At 36.3% G+C, this 19,487-nt stretch overlaps 1 protein-coding gene across 1 annotated transcript; it reads right to left on the bottom strand.

Annotated features, from left to right (window-relative positions):
• Positions 1 to 1,363: 1,363 nt before the first annotated feature.
• On the bottom strand, positions 1,364 to 19,252 carry LOC131678265 (uncharacterized). The gene is made up of 5 exons (XM_058958281.1): positions 18,888 to 19,252; positions 2,647 to 2,979; positions 2,262 to 2,577; positions 1,986 to 2,202; positions 1,364 to 1,925 (listed from the first exon to the last, which is right to left on the bottom strand). The coding sequence occupies exons 1-5, from the start codon at positions 19,053 to 19,055 to the stop codon at positions 1,718 to 1,720; spliced, it is 1,242 nt and encodes a 413-aa protein (XP_058814264.1). The 5' UTR covers positions 19,056 to 19,252; the 3' UTR covers positions 1,364 to 1,717.
• Positions 19,253 to 19,487: the final 235 nt, after the last annotated feature.

Genomic DNA, 19,487 nt, shown 5'->3' with positions numbered 1-19,487 from the left:
CTCCCCCATACAATGCTACGTCATTTATGGATGGTCCCTAGTCACATTTTCATTTTACTTTTTAACGAAATTCAATTAGCTAGAGATTATACTGGGTGGGGAAAGTTATGAACATTTAGAGCCATAGTACTCAAGTGAGAGCAAGGATGTGAAGATATACAACTTAGGTTTTAAGGTCATTAGAAACAGGCTTAAAATCCTATATTGTAATAATGTTGGCAGGGGTCGAGCTTAGGCAGCATAACTACGAATCACTCAAATCTACCAACATAACTCCTGGTAAAGACAGACTTGTTCCTCTTTACTGTGAGAACCGACAAAATAGAAGCCACGTAAGATCACCACTGTAACTTTCCCATTGACATCAAGGCGATTTTGTAAACCATTTTAAAGTTGTACAAAAACAATCAAAATAATATTTAACAATAGGATCTGATGATTAAACTAAATAGTTGAATCATATTTTGGTTGTTTTCGTGTAGATTTGAAATGGTTGACAATATCGCCTTGATGTCAAAGGGAAAGTAATAGGAAATGTTACGAGGTTTTTGAAAAAAAATATTGTTGTTGATAGAGAAATGCGAATAACTTGTGAAAAGGTCGTGATAAACCAAAATAATTGTGTTGTTAAAACAAAATTCAAAATATCTCGAGAACAACAAATTTCAGAAAATTGTTGTTATGAGCATTTTGATTTGAAATGGCATTTTGATTTGAAATGGCATTTAGAATCATATTCAAAAATAAAATTGTATTTTTGACTGCAATAGTATGAATTACAAAAATATGTCAAAATTAATAATTAAATTTTTGTGGGTTTTTTTTTTATTTAAGTGCCAATACCTTATTTAGGGCTGGTGGTATCCAACAGGGAAAAGCGATCGAAAAATGGTGAGTGAAGCTAAGCATGTGAAAACTATTCCCCCCAGAGGCGAGATTCGAACTCGCAACCTTTGAGACTCCGGTCCAATGCAGTAACCCTTTTGCTATCTCTGGCTATGATGACATCCCAGAAAAAAACATGATTATCGCACTGGCGACGGTGATCGTACCCTTCCTGCAAAGCAATAATCACACACAACGGCAGCTGACCACCCCAACACATTTGATCTATATAATTTCCCCGCTAGATACCAAAGCCCAAGTTTTTATTATCAATAATGCTACTGACAACTCCAGGTCTCATCCAACTAAATCTGTGAAAAACAACCCAAACGAAGCAAAATGGGGAATTCCTAACCCATTCTGCCCACTTTCCAGACATCGCCCATTCAGCTTTATACTTGTTTCGCTTTCTGAAATATTTGGTTCGTAAACATATGTGGAGAAGTTCATAGTGTTATGATAATAAATTAAAGAAAAATTTTCGACAACAAAGTATATTATTCATTTCTTCGAATGTAATGACACCAGTACTTGACATTAACGCCGCGTTATGGCACTATTTCACTATACACTAATCATTAACTAGTTTAGTCAACTAATCACCTATCTGCGCGCCATCGTCAATTGTACATTGGAATGGTTCTAAGCTTTGTGTAAACAACCTATTAAAATAATATTGACCAGAGTAATTTCATTGTTTTGGTTTTCTTATCGAAGAAACTATCAATCTTTTTGTTTGCCAATCATTTCCTATCTTACTACAGTATGTAACACATATCACTATTTGTACGTTCACAATTTGTTTCGTTAAATTCACGACGCGTCAGTATCACTAGACCCACTTTTTTTGGTTGAATATTTTGACCACCAGCAATAGTTTATCGTAGAAATCTTTCTCGACGAGGTTCTCCCTACAAAACAACTCCGCATCAAGTTCACTGTGCTCAGGGATCGATTCCTTCTTAGCCAGCACCACTCTTAGCATCACCAGTATGTGGTAAATTTCCCGCGGTGCAATACGATCAATTTCAGCCTTAAAACTAATAGCAGTAAAAATCAAAACATTATCTACAGTGTGTTTGAAATAATTCTATAATTACCTTTCGTAAGTGTATCGAGTCAAATTAGGAATGTTTAGTTTGGTCAAATTCGACAGCAAATATTTGAAATAAATTTCAAAATATTCGTCTATTGTAGTTTCCAGTTCAGGATCGCTGACACTTGTGAGCAGGAAAAACAAAACATCCCGTACCAAGGAATCGCTCTGGATAAGCTGGAAATCAACAAACTTCAAACCAATTGGTTTTTTGCTATCGTCTAAAATCAAAAATAATATATCATAATCGGAACAGAGTAATATAGTTTCAATACCATACCATACTTTATCATCATATTGTTGACCCACAAATCATTATGCAACATCGAACAATATTCTGTCATTTCATCCGATATTAACTTCGCTTGACGATGCCGACAATCGTCCACCAACGCCATTACTCGCACCGCCAGTTGCTCCTCCACGCCGGCTTTGATTAAATCAGTACGCATTACGTTTATCATCCTTTCGACGGTCTGAGCACTAAGGCCAGCATCAATATCGAATTTGATCAGAAACTTTTGCAGGTTCGTCTTGAAAACATCCGGTTTCAGGTAACGCAATGCTATGGGAATGGCATGGAACAGAGAAAGTTTCTGAAAATAAAACATAATGTCAGCTAGCACTTTTCTAGGTACCACTCTCACCAGCACAATGTAACCAACCATTAGGACAAATTCAGCCTGCTCTCGGCTGAAGCCTCTCCGCCGATCTTCGGTAATGTAGCCAGCAAGCTTCAAATTCTCTAATAGCATCACCCCGTCCGCATCCACCTTCCTGCAGCTGGGATCCAGCGATGCTCTTGTGTTGTAACAACGACAGAAAACGTCAATTATTTCCGCTTCCGGAAAGCCGACTTCCCGTTGTAGCTCCACCATTGTGGGGACAATCTGCGAATAAACTGCTGCCTCCTTCACGAACGTTACATCAATCTGGAATATCTCCAAAAATTCCTCACTCGCAGGTCTCATCTTGGCCACCAGCGGTAGCTGTTTCGTCTGCTTCCCAGTGGCACGGATGAACGATATGTTTTGCGATAAATGAGACAAATTGAATTGAGACTAATTAATTAAATGTAGTGTGACTTCTCGCGTACGTGTTTTGCATTTGAAAAAAAGGGTGTGTTAATTATGTCAATAGAGATACCATTTAAACGCTTTTCGCACCTATATGAGCTTAATGAAGTGTTTGGGAGGAAATCGTGAGGGTTTATAAAAATATTTGGTACAAATGTAACTGACTGGTAAAGTTTTTTTTATTTTGATTATAGAGGTTTTAACCTTAGGGTCATTCGCCTCTTTTCGGGTTCGAGAAATCTTTTTTGGAAAAATCTCTAACCCTATATGTTTCGTCGACTTCAAAAGATGGTACATGTAAGAAACCCTATTAACAACAGTAAATCAAAGCGAGAATGGCAGTCAATCCGAGCAGGTTGCTCGCATTTCCCCTCTTGCTTTTCTGTAAATTGGTTTACCTTTATGTCATTTGCATACTATTCTCTAATGCATACCAACGCTCCTTGCTTTCCTGTAAACTATGGAGTGTTGCAGAATTTTCCAATCACCAATAATTACAAATCGCACCATTTGAAGCAGTTCACCAAGCCCAAAATTCTAGCTACTAAATCACTGTTCGTTCTTTTATAGATGAAGGTTTATGAGCAAACCAAATACAGACATAACTTAGACCATAGCCTTATTACGCGCCACACAATGAATAATGGAAACCAATCGTTTGTCGTTTGTAGCTAATAAAAAAATCATAGCAAATTTTTACGTCTCTTACGCTAGATGTGAATATTTTGAAATTTAGTGCAAGATCGTTAAAATTTAATTTCGACAAAATAGTGCAGCAATTTAAACATACCGTTCAGTACAACGGAAGCTAGTAATGTTTAACTTCTAGAATTATTATGATGATGGTCCCACCTCATTCCCCCACAAAGGTGTTAGCTCAATGATTTATCTAGAAGGTAATTAATATAATTAAAAATCATCTTGCAGACTGATATTTTGAAACAGGTCCCCCTAGAGAGTCCACATATCTATCTATCTATCTATCTATCTATCTATCTATCTATCTATCTATCTATCTATCTATCTATCTATCTATCTATCTATCTATCTATCTATCTATCTATCTATCTATCTATCTATCTATCTATCTATCTATCTATCTATCTATCTATCTATCTATCTATCTATCTATCTATCTATCTATATAAAAGTCAAAGTTTGTATGTATATGATTTATGGACTCCCAAACGGCTTAACCGATTGCCGTAAAAATTTATACATAGTAGGCATTTTTTATGGAGCGTGTTTGTGTGCTATTGGTTGGGGATTATCTGCCCGCCAGATGGCGCTTCGGAACAAATAGTGTTTCCTCCTATTGCGTTGAAAGTCGCAGCAACGCGCGATGGGTATTGGCTAGTTTTCCATAAAAATTGTATGGTACCGAAAATACCGGTACTGGCTTTAGTTCAGTACCGGTATTACGGTACCAAAAATGGGTCGGTATTCCCGGGATTTTCGTTACCGGTATTACCGGTACCACAACCCTAGTTAGGAATCGAACCTAGGTGAGCTGCGTACAAGATTGGTTCTAAGGGTGGGCGAAACGCGATTCTGGTCTATGCGGTACGAAACGAAACGAATAACTTTTCCGTATTCTCTTAACGATACGAAACGAAATTGTAGAAGTAGATGTTGTTCGCAACACGAAATTCTATTTTGACGAAAACATTTGCGAACTTTCGCGAAATTTTTCAAAAATCTTTTGATAGAAGGAAAGTTAATTCTTTATAATACTTTTGTATAGTTGAATGTGTCCAATTATAAAAATATGTTTTTAAATCATGGTAAGCGAACGGAGAATAAACACATTTTTCAAAAATGTGTAACTGTATATTAATAGTCAGGAAAAGCTATATATATTATTAGAGCAATTATCTCTTTTCGAGTTAGCCTAAGACTTACTGGACCACAGAAACAATCTAGCAAAAGAAAATTATAACTCATTTAGTTTGCATTCTAGCGAATTCTGAACTGTTACATCTAAGCCTTTTTTGTTTCGATTATAGAGGTTTTAACCTTAGTCATTTGCATCTTTTACGGGTTAGAGAAAGTTCCAACCCTATGTGCGGAGTTGGGACACGAGAACAGGCGAGTTGCGTACCAGGCCAACTACGCTATGTCCGCTCCGATCTAAGCCTTGTTTGAGGCTCAAGCTTCTCAACTTAAATTTAATGACGGAACAAGTATTCGTTTTCGGGTAATAATTGTTAGACTATAAACGATAAACTCGAAAAATGTACCTTTTCCGTACATCATAACTCCAAACACAGAAAACAGACATACAAGCTAGAACAAACATTCCCGAAAAACTTATGTAAACATTTAAACGAAAATACGTTGAAAATCACCATCGCATATAAGTTCGCATGCGTGAATCACCGTTGTATCCAAGTTTGCATACAAGTCCCGTATAGCGATTGCTGGCCGATCAGTGGCAAGTTGCTACTTGCTGATGTCATTTCAAAGCGACAGTTTAATTTCTTACACAAGTTTAAATCTTTACTTGTATGTCAGTTCTCAGTGCTTCAAATGCGCAAAATGAAATTTCTTAGCATAAAAAGATTAGGTTTGAAGGACATTTTGTGGAAAATTTCTACTGGAACTTCTATTACAGTTACAAGACCTGGAAATAGAGGATCCCCAGAAATTATAAGACAGCAAAAACGTTTCATTAATTATACTAGTCTGTTCTGGGCCCATTTCAGGTCACTGAGCAAAAAAACAGAATTATTTCGTAATATCCAATTTCATTCTATCTTTGGTTTTTGGTCATTATTTCGTGTGAAAATTGCCCGATCAATACAATCAATAAACTGATCAAAGCACGTTCTCTTTCCAATAATATAAAATCACATGTAGAGTTACAACCGACCACAATCGAAATAAAAAATTAAGAATGGCCAAAAATTATACTTGTTACAGCTTAGTCGCATGACACCCTAGTAAATTTATATTTGATCTACCCACGTTATACATTTTTGGAAAGGGTAGATCATTACCTTTCGAACTGTGAGTCTGTTTCATCGGATTTTTTTTCCAAAATATTGACGAATAAATGCAAAGACTATCCAAAGCTTTCCAAAAAAAAATTTAAGGAAAACGTGTATTGCTTCCGTGTTAAGCGACGGAAACTCGATTATGAAAACTTTTTTCTTAGCTTAGCTTATCCCAAAATTTGATTTTAATAATTTGTGTTATTAAATTTGTAAATTAGTCAACCTGGTGCAGACCTTTGAATAGGCCGTTAACGCTCGAGATGGACGGCTTTTCTCTGTGATATAATTGTATAATGTACTTTGAATAATTTTTTCATTGGTGCACCACGTGCATGCCATATCAGGTAAATCGCTGCTCCGATCAGTAATCGGAATCTGTCCAGTCATTGCAAGTTATTATTTTTGTGTAAAATAGATTTAACCAAGAAACAGTTAAACAACTCTAAAATTAATTGAATATTGATAAATTTCGAAAAGTTTCGTTTTTTTGCGAAACATGCAAAAAAAATTCGCAAAATTTCGGCGAAATTTGCGAATTTAAAGGAAATTTTCCCAAACGTTTCGTTTCACAAACTTTGCGAAAAATTTCGTTTCGTTCCGACAATTTGCGAAAAAATAAAGTTTCGCCCACCCTTAATTGGTACAGGTCTATTAAAAGAATTTAAATAAACACAAGGAACATTAAGGTATAAAAAAATCCAACACTGCTGCAATACAAATCTATTACTAATAAGGCCGATTTCTTCACTCGCGCTTAGGAATGAGAGATGTCGATGCGATTTTTTTCAAAATCGATATTTTACCTTAATTTTGAATTTTTAAAAATCGATCTGGCAACATCGATTTATATTCGTAATTTTTTTTTAAAATACCCAGGTGGTGCGCACTGGTTTACCTGGTTAAACAGTAAAGCTTGTAAGAAGAAATCGGCCCATAGTAGCTTTGATCTGCAGTGCATCATATCGAAGACTCAAAATCTTATAATAAAAATCACATGTGCTCACTTCGTACACATAAACTACGATAGTGGTAAATAGGAAAATAGGCGTGTCCATTGCATTTTTTTAATGGAGATGCCTTGTTCCCTGTGCTAACTTATGTCATTTTCGTCTTGAACATTGCATGTAGTCGGTGCTACATTCATTCAAACTTGGATGTAATCAGTCTATCTCTTTTTTTCACTACACTGCACCAGGAACAAAAACGAAAATGTTATAAGTGACGCAATACGGCAAACGCGGTGCGAAATAAATCAAATATCGAATGGATGTTTTCCAAACGAAACTATGTATTAGAAATAAGACGTTTGTATTGTAACATAACTTTTGTATTACAAAAATTGACTGTGAAACGAAATTTCATATAGCAAATGTCGGAAATATTTGCGAAGCGAAAGCATAATTTCGTTTCTCCTCCTTATTTCTGTTCGTATTCTTCTTTAAGGGGGCTTTCTCCTGGATTCGGAGGAAAATCAAAGCAAAAATGAAAAGACATACGAACTTGTGCTTTTGATCTTTTATTCGTTATTTATTGATAATGAGAAAATGATTTTTTTTCGAAAATTCAAAATGGCGACTTCAAAATGGCGGATCTATTTCGTCAACTGTTTCAAAAGAATTTCAAAATTCAAGCTATTATTTTGTAGTCATTTGGTATACATATACCTATACCGAATAAAGTCAAATTCTCGCACAAATATATATATATATATATATATATATATATATATATATATATATATATATATATATATATATATATATATATATATATATATATATATATATATATATATATATATATATATATATATATATATATATATATATATATATATATATATATATATATATATATATATATATATATAAAATCAATGTATGTTTGTATGTATGTCCGCTAACTACTTCTAAACTACAAGTCCGATCTTGATGAAATTTGGTATTCATTCCCCCAAGAAGATGTTCATGTCATGGTTTTTTTGGGAAGGGGGGGGAGGGTACACTGAGTTTAAGGGGGGGGGGTGTTTTTTAGGCAAAGAATTATTGATATCTCCAAATTTATTAGTATTTGACATATGTATCTCTCCCACTGAGCCAATGGTTGATAGGAGTGGACCATGAGAGGGGGGGGGGGGGGAGAAGAGAGTTCTGAAGTAAACCTTATCTATTCATTCAATGTGATTATTAGCGATGAATTTTGACATAAGTATTTCTTCCACTAAGGAGATGGTCATGGGGTGGTTTTTGTGCACGACGGGGAGGGTGAGAAGTACCTAAGCCGAGGAAAAGGAGGGGGGGGGGGGGTGTACTGAAGAACTTTTTTTAGCTACATATATTATATAGGATTTGGCATAAGTATTTCTTCTACCAAGAAGGTGGACATGATTATTGGATTCGAAATCTGAAGGAGAGGGAGGGTTTCTGATGCAATATCTGTCAATTACTTCAAAAATCTACAATTTTGTTGCATGTATGTTTACCAACACATAAATGGAATGGCAAGAATTTATTTGATAGAGATCTATTACGCGAAAGACAGCATAATACTGATGAATTGCAATAATTTGTCGAAAATGAAATTGAAAATTGCACTGGCGATCGCTTCTGCTGAAGTTAAATCAACATTGCTGGATGATGGACGAACAGCTCTGTCCTAAAATACGTAAAAACGTTACAATATCAATCAAAATTCGGGTGTAAGCAAAATGCTGAAAGAATACAACACTGTTATATAGGACGAATTCACGATGACCCATAAAAAGGACCAATCGTATATTTGGTGGCGTGGTCGGCGATCTTTGTCAAATTTAACCCGTTAGTCGACACCTACTGATGAAATCAGTTCTTGCTTAAGGGGGTAGGATTATTGTTGAAAAAAATATCGTACTAAAAAAATTGGCGATTCCGAGAGTGTTAGTCTATTCAGTCCATAATGCAGCATTTAAACAATATTTTCCTAAATGTTCACCGCAAAATATTGAAAATTGGGTGTGTTACAGTGAATTTTCAGGAGACACCTCGAATAAATGCGATGTACAGCATAACTCAAAATCTACTGAACCAAATTGTTTGAAATTTTGCACAGTTCTCCTTCATATCATAACATTATTAAAGATCATAACATTGTTCACAAAAATAAGTTTTATAATTTTTTTTTGTAACGAATATTGCATTTTTGGCTGCAGAATGCTACGAAAAATTTAAATATGAAGAAAAAATAAAAGCTTCGATCAATACCTGGGGATATGTAGAAGAACTGTGCAAACCTTGAAAGCAATTGGTCGAATATATTTTGATTTATGATGTACACCACAAAGCAAGTTTTCAACGAGATACCTGTAGAGATTCTCTGTCACTGGCTCAATTTTCAGTATTCTGCTATGATATTTGAAATAATATCATTCAATTGTGCAGTGATTATATGGAAAGTGAATGAATATACTAACACTCTCTGTATCGCCAAAATATTTTTTTTAAATGCGCCATTTTTTATGAATTAACTTTACCCACGTCCATCAACACTCCGTTATATTTTTATATTTTATATTTAATCGAAAGAAAAAAGTTCTTTCTACGAATTTTAGCGATTAAGAAAGTTGCTTAAGGTGTAAATTGACCTAAAAATATTCGAAAATTGACAATAACTTTGTTGTTTCGAGAGCTACAGATTCATCGTTGTTATAAAAATGTGTATTTTATCGCTTTTAACAACTTTATGGAAGACACTTTTAATAATAAAAAGTAATCATAAAAAGTTATATTCGAAAAACTGTTTTAAGGTGTCTATCCCAAGTAAACCTACATATCTCGCTACAGTTACTATATTGAGCTTTAGTATCTTCAGTAAAGTTTTTCACAATAATATTTTCTAGAACTTTACTGAAGACAGCGAGCTTCTAGCAAAATTATTTGGGGAAATAAATTTTCTATCTCACTTTTAGAGGATTACTCACTCAATTCATTATATCAAAAGATGCATCTATATTTTTTATCTAGAAACTTCTTCGAAAAAATCCATTCTCCAAAACCAATGATTCAGGAGTTATTGAATTTTGATTGTGAAAACGTCGTTTTGCAACACTGTGCACCGCATGTGTTGCAATTGAAACTTTGTGTGCCTATTATATTAGTTACTGCGCAACATCGACCCACCACAACTGTGCTTTGGTTGAAAAATTTCATTTAAGCGACCATTGTAACTAGAAAATATAAAGGATGTATTGCTACCTCGAATTTGAATGATACCAAGGAATTTCAAACGATTGTGTGTAGGAAAACAGAGCAATTTATTTAATTGTGCTCCAGGTGGTCAAACTAAGAACATTGTCTATCCGCGAGAATTACAATAAGTTTCTTCTTAGTAACAAAAATATTTGTTATTTTTAGTATATTTAAAATATTTCGTTTAGTTGAAGCGGGTGTAGCGAAGCGCACCGGGCTACAGCTAGTATATAATATATGTAAATAGAAAATTGTTATTTTTCAAATATTTTGGGCATTTCTTTTTCTTGCGGAGAACTGTGCCTTTGAGAAACGCCCGTCTACTGTATTTTCTAGCAAAAGTAATAGTTTCCAATATTATAACAAAGTACGATTTTGACAGTTTACAATCAGAAACAAAATAAATGCCGAGCAAAATTTGGCTCCTTAAAATGCATGTTTCAAACATTTGTATCAGGAATCAGAATAACGTTCAAATGGAACGTTCCCCGTATGAAGTCGGGGATTTGTGGCTTGCCGTGTCTTTGCATCATTTTCTGAGCGGAATGAAAGGAGAAGCAGGAGAGAGGAAGTAGAATTGGAAAAGTGGAAAAAATAACAGCACAAAAACAAACAGCTGGTAAGTTAAACTCACAAGTAGTTCAAATCGTCTGCGAGTAAGCCCAAAGCTCTTTTCCACATTGGATAAGAAACTTTAGTATGCCTCTGAGTTTCAGTCGTCCAAACACGTTGTCGTCTATGTAAGAACGGCCGAAAACTCGAAATCACAATTGCGCTACTGCTAGGCACTAGGCAGTTGCATACCAGACGACATGAGATTCCGTAGTCGGATTCACAAAAATCACATAAAAAATACTCAGCGCGCCGAATAGTTGCCATGTGATAATTGAGTTTGCAGTGGCCGTTTAAAGTCCTGGTCAGCATGCCGCAGTGGAGTTTTGAAAAATAGAGGAGATTTTTAGCAATCACTGAGCACGGTTGTTCTAGAAACGCCTTGGTTTGGCGACACGTTTGTAGATTTCTCCAATAATTAAGGTGCTCGGACGAAGCCCATTACCGTATTTTTCCCTTATCCTATTTGTCGAAATTGGCAGGACGGGCTCAGGACCAACGAAGTCAATCGCTGAACCTTCCATTGCCAATTCGTCAGCCCGTCCGTTTTCAGTAATACCGGAATGTTCGGGCACCCAGACAAGGTAGATAGTGTTGACAATGCATAGTTCTTCGATTTGAGTTCGACACTTGATCGCTAGCTTGACATAGAATATCCTGCAAGGAAACCTACATCTGAGTGTAATATCACTGGGAGCAAGAATATCTTCACCCCATGTAATCATTTGTGACCACAGTTGTGTATGACTGGTAGCAAGATCAACATTTTTACTGTTCCAAAGCCCAGTAACCTGTTTGAGGTTTTTGTGTAATGGTTTAATTTTTAAAAGGGCTTCAAGGGCAACGGTCGGAGTTGTGGTGAAAGCACCACTCAACGCCATGAGCGCCATTCTTTGCAGATAGTTTAGCTTTGACTGGACCGTCATCTCCTCTCCCCTTCGCCACCACACAACCCGATCAGAATGAAATAACAAGATTATAACAGAATGCAATTGTCGTAACATACTGTGTTATAAATTTGGTCTCGTTAGTAGTTAAAATAACAGATAATTATAACAAGTTACAGAGCGAGATATAGTTTTGAAATCTATTTGTTATGTGTTTCTGATCGGGAAGGCATTCATATGACAGTATTGACGTGCTATTGTCGTTTAAATCCAGTAGATGTATTTAGGTTTGAGACCCCAGGTCTTTCCAAAAGTTCGTCTGCACTGCCCGAAGGCCATGCACGCTTTCTTGACTCTTAACTCAATGTGGGCAGACCAATTCAGCTGGAATCCAATATAACTCCAACGTATTTGACTTGATCTGCACACAGTAGCTCAGAATCAAAGAACTGCAAGGGACGAACGCCGGTTGTTGCTTCTTCGTGAAGAGAACCATTGAAGTTTTGTTAACTGGTAATTTAACTTGTCGACACCACTGTTCGACAGCTCCTAATGCTTGTCTTAAGTCCAGTAATTACTATTTGGTAATCGTCAGTAAACCCGTGGGTTGGAAATCAAAGCTCATTGAGTTTCTTTAACAAGCCATCGACAACCAGGTTCCATAACAAAGGTGATAGAACGCCACCCTGAAGACAACAGGAAATTCTCCGTATCTCAGCCTGTCTTAAAGACGAGCAAAGAATGCGGTTACTAAGCATTGCGTTTATCCAACCCGAGATACATCTAGATACCCTATGACCGCGCTTCGCTTCTAGAATATCTAGGAACACACCCATTGCTTGAGCGAGAAGGCCTTCTCAATATTGTAAAAACTATATCTTAGCCAGAGACAGCACTATTTTCATAACTTTCAGGGCAACGAAAGTTTAATTTTGCAATAACTCATGAACCAGTTGTCATAGCTATGAACTGACTTTAGAAGAAGTTGTTCTTCTTGACTGAATCTATAGAATGTAGTATACAATATATTTTTCAGGGGCTCCAGGCGGCATATTTATGAGTTTGATGAAAATGTATTATTTTCTCATAGTAAACTCCATACATACTTAGAATCATTTGTGCTAAAACATGCTTCAACAGATTTGATTCAGATTTAGCATAGGAGTTCGTTGAAGGATTAGGAATTTTTCTAACTTGGTTCTGCGGTATTCAATTTTTTTCATACATCCTCGTGCCACCCTAATATACACATAAAACAACAACGTGTTGGGCTGCTATTTTGTCCAAAAAATTACGTGGGTTCTGAGTTGAGTGGTCACCTAAAGACTAGTTTCTTCAACAGTGTACTAGCTTTGAAGCGTCTGCACATATACGTCTAACTGAATCGACTAATATGTTGAGCACAACTCTCTTTGAATTCCATTTATAATTAGTAATACGAGAATAACAGTAGACTTTTGCGAACACCGCTCTCCCCCTCGTAAACAAAGATAGATTTTTGCTTGACAGACCCCCCCCCCCCCCAACTGTCTTTTGAGTTTACGTGGTTTATGAACGACCCCTTACTACGCTTGGCTTGTAGCTTCTGGAGGTAGTTATTTTTCATTTGCGTATATTTCTGTGTCCTCCACTTAAACCCGTCGTCTTCCTTTACGATCTTTCGTGTCGTTACACCACTGATCCCATATTTCTTCACTATTCTCCTAACTGAACGCACAAGATTATCACGAGTCTTATTTTTGATGGGTGCGATTACTTTTGGAATACAAAGAAAGGTTTGTGGACACCTCCTTTCGGTCTGAAACCCTTTTTTCGGACCTGAACACTTCTTCAAATTACTTCTGGCGAAATTTGCGCGTGGGAAAAATCACGAATACGTTACCACTTTGTTTTGGTACAAATGTCAAAAAAAAGTTTTCTTTTATTCACTGCCTACAATAATATACACTCTTAGAAAAAATTAAAATTACATTTGACGTAAACAACGTAACGATGTATTTTTCCATCCGGTATAAGGATTTTACATGCTATGATATGTAAAATTAAATATTGAGACTCTTTTGATGTAAAACTTAGGCTGAATGACTTAAGAAAAGCCGAACAACTCATATTTTTACATGTAATTACATGTAAATTTATGTAAATTGGGACGCTCCTTTTATGTGCTTCTGGCAAGACGTAAAGTTACACGACTTTTTTTTTGCTGTGTAATATAGCTTACATGCATGCAAAAAATGTATGGTGTGTACAGGTGAAACGGAAACCTTATGGTGATGCAAACAATATCACGCATACGGTATTCCCTTAAGGAAAGTTGGACAGAAAAGGGAAAAAATATATAACGTAACGCGCATATTTTGGTTAAAACAAAAGATCTTTTTAATGAAGGTATCAATCAGCCCACTGCTAGATTTGACCAGATTGATTACTAAACAGAGCAGCTTGCACTTCATTTATTTATACATCTACCATCAGCGAAGCCACCGATAATGTATCACCAAACCCGAAAACTTCGCCTTTGTGGCGTAAATGAACACGTCTCCGACTGATTAATTGTGCAACCGAAAAAAGAAAAAGTATAGAAAATGGAGGGAACGTTTACCTATATTTCCTTCACATCAATTAATTTTGGCGAACTCGTTGCTAACCATACGTCCCATTGCTCCCATTAAACATGTGTTTTATGGTTATGTTTCCTAAACTACAAACTTCCGCCTAACGGCAGCGAGCGACTGAATAAACTCGAGAATCGTACCTCATTTACCGCATTTGTTAGCGATGCCCAACATCAGCAGTAACTTCACCGGTCAATGTCGCTGACTGATTGCCCTATATTGTGCTCCCGACTTTGGAACTACACATGTACAATTTCGACCTATCTCGTATGTGAGACGTGAAACAAAAACAGTGACTTCATAATTTGGATTAGATAACAGTCTCAAAAAAACCCGTCCGTCCAAAAGTCTGCACCGCTTCCCCTTACTCCCAAGATTTCACAGTAAGTGACAACAAACCTATCGATTTATTCAATTTTGGCGGCTAGGCAATCACAGTTGAATTTTAAACTATATGTTTGCCTTTCATTTAAAATTAGGAAAAATCTAATTTTGTACGCATATAGCCGGCAGCAACATAGTCTGTCGGAACATATCGGGATGGCTACCGCGTACACGTTACTAAGAATGTTTCAGAGAAGAGAATGTCAAATTTGTCCTAAAACTTATGATCTAGAAGGCGATTTGGAGATGTGAAGAAACGGTTCACATGCTGATTTATCTATTTAAATATTCAAATACTTTCACAGATCCTACTTTTTATATCACTGAACTTACGAATTAAATATATCGCAAGTTGATTTTTAACGTTCAGGAGAATTCTTCGATCCCTGAAATAATTCTCTACAAAGCAATTTTAACTCTATTCACAGGGAACAATTTTGCAAAACTTAACAGGAGTATCTAGATTTTGGAATCCTTCGAATACGTAATACTTTTGAAGAATTTATTTCCGTGGAAATAATGTGAAGCAGGGAAATTGAACCTATGATTCGTCAGGTCTTAACGATTGTAAAATTCTCAAGAGAAAATATTTGGTAACTATGTATTAATGAACTCAAACAAAACAGAAACTGTTAGCGACGACGCCGGTGGTTGAGTGGTAAGCGTGACCGCTAGAGATGGGCCATTCGTTCGCGAACGGTTCAAGTGAACTGGTTCTTCGAAGAGAATGAGCGAACGGAAGTTCTTTTTAAAAGAACGGTAGTTCTCAATTCTCTTCAAAGCGAATGAACTGAACCTGACCTAAAGCCGTTTGGCGAATTTCTCGGACCGATTTTTAGGCGAACGAATGAAAATGAACCGACTTGCCGTCCCACAAACCGCTCTCTGTGCTCTCCCAGAATGGAACCGGCGAAGAACGACTCATCACATTCTCTATTTCTCTAGTTATACATCATGAAGAAATCGCTACCCTTGATGAACTTGTTAAGCATACAGGGGTATAATAGTTTGGGCAGCATCTGTTTGGTTCCTCTCCAAGAATCGAATGTTTTGAGAGACATTCGCTAGATACAAGTAAATTATCAGCTGAACGGAAGAACGGTTCATCTGAACTAGTTCTTTTTACAGAACTGTTCAGTCGGGAATGGTTCTTCGAAGTGAACTGTTTCGCCCATCTCTAGTGACCGCCACTCATTCTAGTTGGTCTGGGTTCAAGCCAAGCCGAGGACACTGAGTTTTTTCAAGTATCAATTGCTGGCATGTAGACAAGTTCAAGTAAAAAGTGTTCTACCAAAAAGTGTATAGATCAATTTATAGGCTTCTACTTAATTCCTTTCCTTTTTTTATTCGGCGTGTTATTTTTCTTTTTATTACTATATCTTATATTAGATTCATACTAACACTCACTAACACAATAAATCGCATATTCTCTCATATACACTCTCAATCTCTCTCATTCCAAACGTACAAACGGGGCCTTCTCGATAACACAAACCTGGCCACAAACACCCCAGAAAACCAGCAATCGTATATAAAAGTTTACAATAAATTACAAATAATGACAGACTAAATCAAAATTATAAATAGCAAGCAAAAACTATGTTTTGTTGTAAAAAGTTCACAAAAAATGCAAATATGTGACCGAAATACAATGTTGACTTGAAGTTATTTATTAGTCCACTACAACTTAAAAAAAAATTGTACATGCGGAATAATAAAGACAATTTTGAAACATTGTATAGAAATTAATTTGCAATAAGATTAAACTGCAAAATCGTTCAAAAAAATAGTCACCTCCTTATAGCACTTCGCAAAATGTCTGCCATACTAGTTCAATATTTGAGCAATAAAAAATGGCTTGAGTACAGAATGTAGGTTGTGATTTGACAGGTATAGAAGGTATCATTGGAGTGCCATATTTAGGTTGGATTATGGTATTTTTAGATCGTAATCACAAAGCGATAAAAATGATCAAATATAATCGTTGCTTGACAGTGTATAAATAGATGAGTACATAGCGGCTATGCTGGGAATACGAAGATCTCAGGTTCGAAACTGGATGTAAATCGTAGCAGGTAATTTTAATAATTGATGTTCCAGTAGCTCCAACCTCACCCATGAAAACATATCTACCAGCGTGGGCGTAACTGTGTCTTATAACAGAATGATGGAAATTTCATCCTGATATTTTATTTTCATATTATTTAAAAAAAAATACTTCTTTTTACCACATTGGGGACCTTAAGCTGCATAAACCTTCATGTGTGATTGTAAAGTTGATCATATATAAACTCAAAATGATAAGCTAGATGATTGTATAATGCTTCTGATGAGATCAAAATTCGTCGTAAATCACATAGTTCTACTATACCGATTTTTTGTACGTATATGGCCTCCACTTTTGTTTACATAGAAGAGATCTGTGCATTTTATACAATCAATTCATATCGTTGAAGAGTACAGTTAATCAAATTGAATCTTATTAAAGTGAATCAAAATGTTGGCTGGGACTAACATGTAATTGTAATCATCCACACATACTTACACCTGCGATTCGCCAACATTAAAACAACCAGGTAATTAAGTGAACTTATAAATTCATAAACGCGATCTCAAGCATTAACCCACCGCTCGCGTGATCATGAATCGGTTACTTCCGAAAGTCTCTACTCTATATCCTAACAACCTAAACTCATGGCTTCAGTTCGACCAATAAAAAAATGGCGACATGATAGGGAGCTCTAGTGAGATAGGCGAGCTCACTCACTGCAATCATCTGAACCATACCCTAAAAATTAAATATAAGATTCACGGTCCGCTGGCGAACAATTAAGTAAACGCGAATATGTGGACAGCCACACGGTTATAAAAAATAATTTATACACGCGAAGTTACATACACGCGACAAAAACGTCAACATACAAACGCCCGAGTCTTTCGCGATCATCCACATCCACGCCCGCGATCTGGCAACAAAAAGTCGAATTTATAAACGCGAAATCACATACCCGCGACAAACACGTTAACATACAATTGCTCGAGCCCTTCGCGGTCATCCATGTTTTAGTGGGTGAAATTTACCGTCTCGTCTGCAAATGGAGTAAGTGATTCTGACAGGGAGATCCTATATCTGTCTCCATGTAGGACAACGCTAAAAAATTTCTTTAATCATTTCATTACCCCTTTGTACATGACTATCGTAATGGAATTACGAACGCGTAATAAACTACTACAGTATTAGTAAAATGTTGATAATCCTCTATACTGAAAAAAACCCAAAATCGCAACAAAAACGGCATCATCTTATGATTGTTGTAACACCCTGTAGCAAATGTAAAAATTGAACAGGGGATGTACCAAAAGCTATTACAAGTACACTAACTAGCTGACCCTCCTTTACCAACTACTTCATCTCAACGTTATTTCCATTATTTCCATAGTAATGCAGTTGGAATTGTTTTATATACTATCATATGCATGTTTCTATTTTGTGTAGCATGAAGTCACCCATGCACCATAAGCAATAGCGAACATTTTTTACGCCAGAAAAATCTCAATCGAACGGGATTAAAATTCATCACCCCAGGCAACGTATGCTACAATTCAAAGTTAAAATGCACAACCAACGAGATGGTGATTGCTGACATGGAACAGAGTTGTTGAAAGAGAAATATTTCAAACATTTGGCGATTTCCATATGTACTTTTTAGCACCGTTCTTTTCCAGACCGAATACTTAATTGCTTTTATTCTAATCATGTTTTATCCTATTCAATTTACTATGTAAAATCCATTCAAGTAATAGCACTTAGGTGAAGAATTACTGCACGTATTTATATGCATACTCCACCTAGAAACGGAAGTGAGCACCGAACACGTGACGAGTAATAAAAGCTTTTCCTTGCTATTTCATCAGTTCACGGTCTTTCCACGTAAAGTTTTCGATTAGCCTTGTCCGTCGTCCTGCACGTACCATGACTGTTGACAATCACCAAATATTTTTTATCGTGGTCATAAAGCTCTTTTTTTCATTTTTCTACACGAATACACTTTAATATTACAAAAAAAATCGCACCATTAGTTTACCACAGAAAACACCTGCTACAAATCCTACCTCATTGGCAGCATTGATTGTATCCACCGTCAAAGCCAACATTGTGCTTCCGTAATTATCTCCTGGAGCTGTCAGAAAGGATGCCTGATAACCCAGCACTGTAATCCCCGGTTCCAGTACTGGCTCCAACAATTCTTTCAAGTTTCTAATTACGGGCGGTTGAGCCATTCTCTCAAAAAAACCTAATCCACTTGTTGAATACGATTTCGACGCCAAACTACGACGCTAATAAGCTCGCCAGGAATATGTATCGTAAATATTTCGCGCGCACGTTTGTTTTTCCTCTTCAGTTTGCAGGACTTTCCCTTGCCAAACGCATCCGAACCGATAGAGAGGAAAACAGCGACTGACACCGAAGATATGACTTTGCAACTGGCCTCCACCAGAGCACCCTTGCTATCATCGTATCGCCGGTTGGGGGGTGTGCTCTTTGATACATAGCGTACAAGATTGGCGATAATATATAGGACAAATAGGGCTAGCGGCTGGGTGGTACGCGACTAACTTGTTGCTTCATTATTTTAGAAATTGAAAAAAAATACTTTAATAGATCGAGAAAGTAGATTTAGATAAAAATTTAGAAAGTGTAAGTATTAATTG

The sequence above is a fragment of the Topomyia yanbarensis genome, chromosome 2 (genome assembly GCF_030247195.1).
Source record: "Topomyia yanbarensis strain Yona2022 chromosome 2, ASM3024719v1, whole genome shotgun sequence".
Taxonomy (NCBI): domain Eukaryota; kingdom Metazoa; phylum Arthropoda; class Insecta; order Diptera; family Culicidae; genus Topomyia; species Topomyia yanbarensis.
Note: the sequence above shows the minus strand (reverse complement) of the source record. Positions and strands in the feature narration are given on the sequence as shown.

Coding starts and splice junctions, on each gene's coding strand:
- LOC131678265 (XM_058958281.1), bottom strand. CDS start 19,055: ATGGCTCAACCGCCCGTAATTAGAAACTTGAAAGAATTGTTGGAGCCA. Junction 2,980..18,887: donor CAATCAATGCTGCCAATGAG/GTAGGATTTGTA, acceptor ACTGGGAAGCAG/ACGAAACAGCTACCGCTGGT. Junction 2,203..2,261: donor CAATATGATGATAAAGTATG/GTATGGTATTGA, acceptor TTTTGATTTTAG/ACGATAGCAAAAAACCAATT.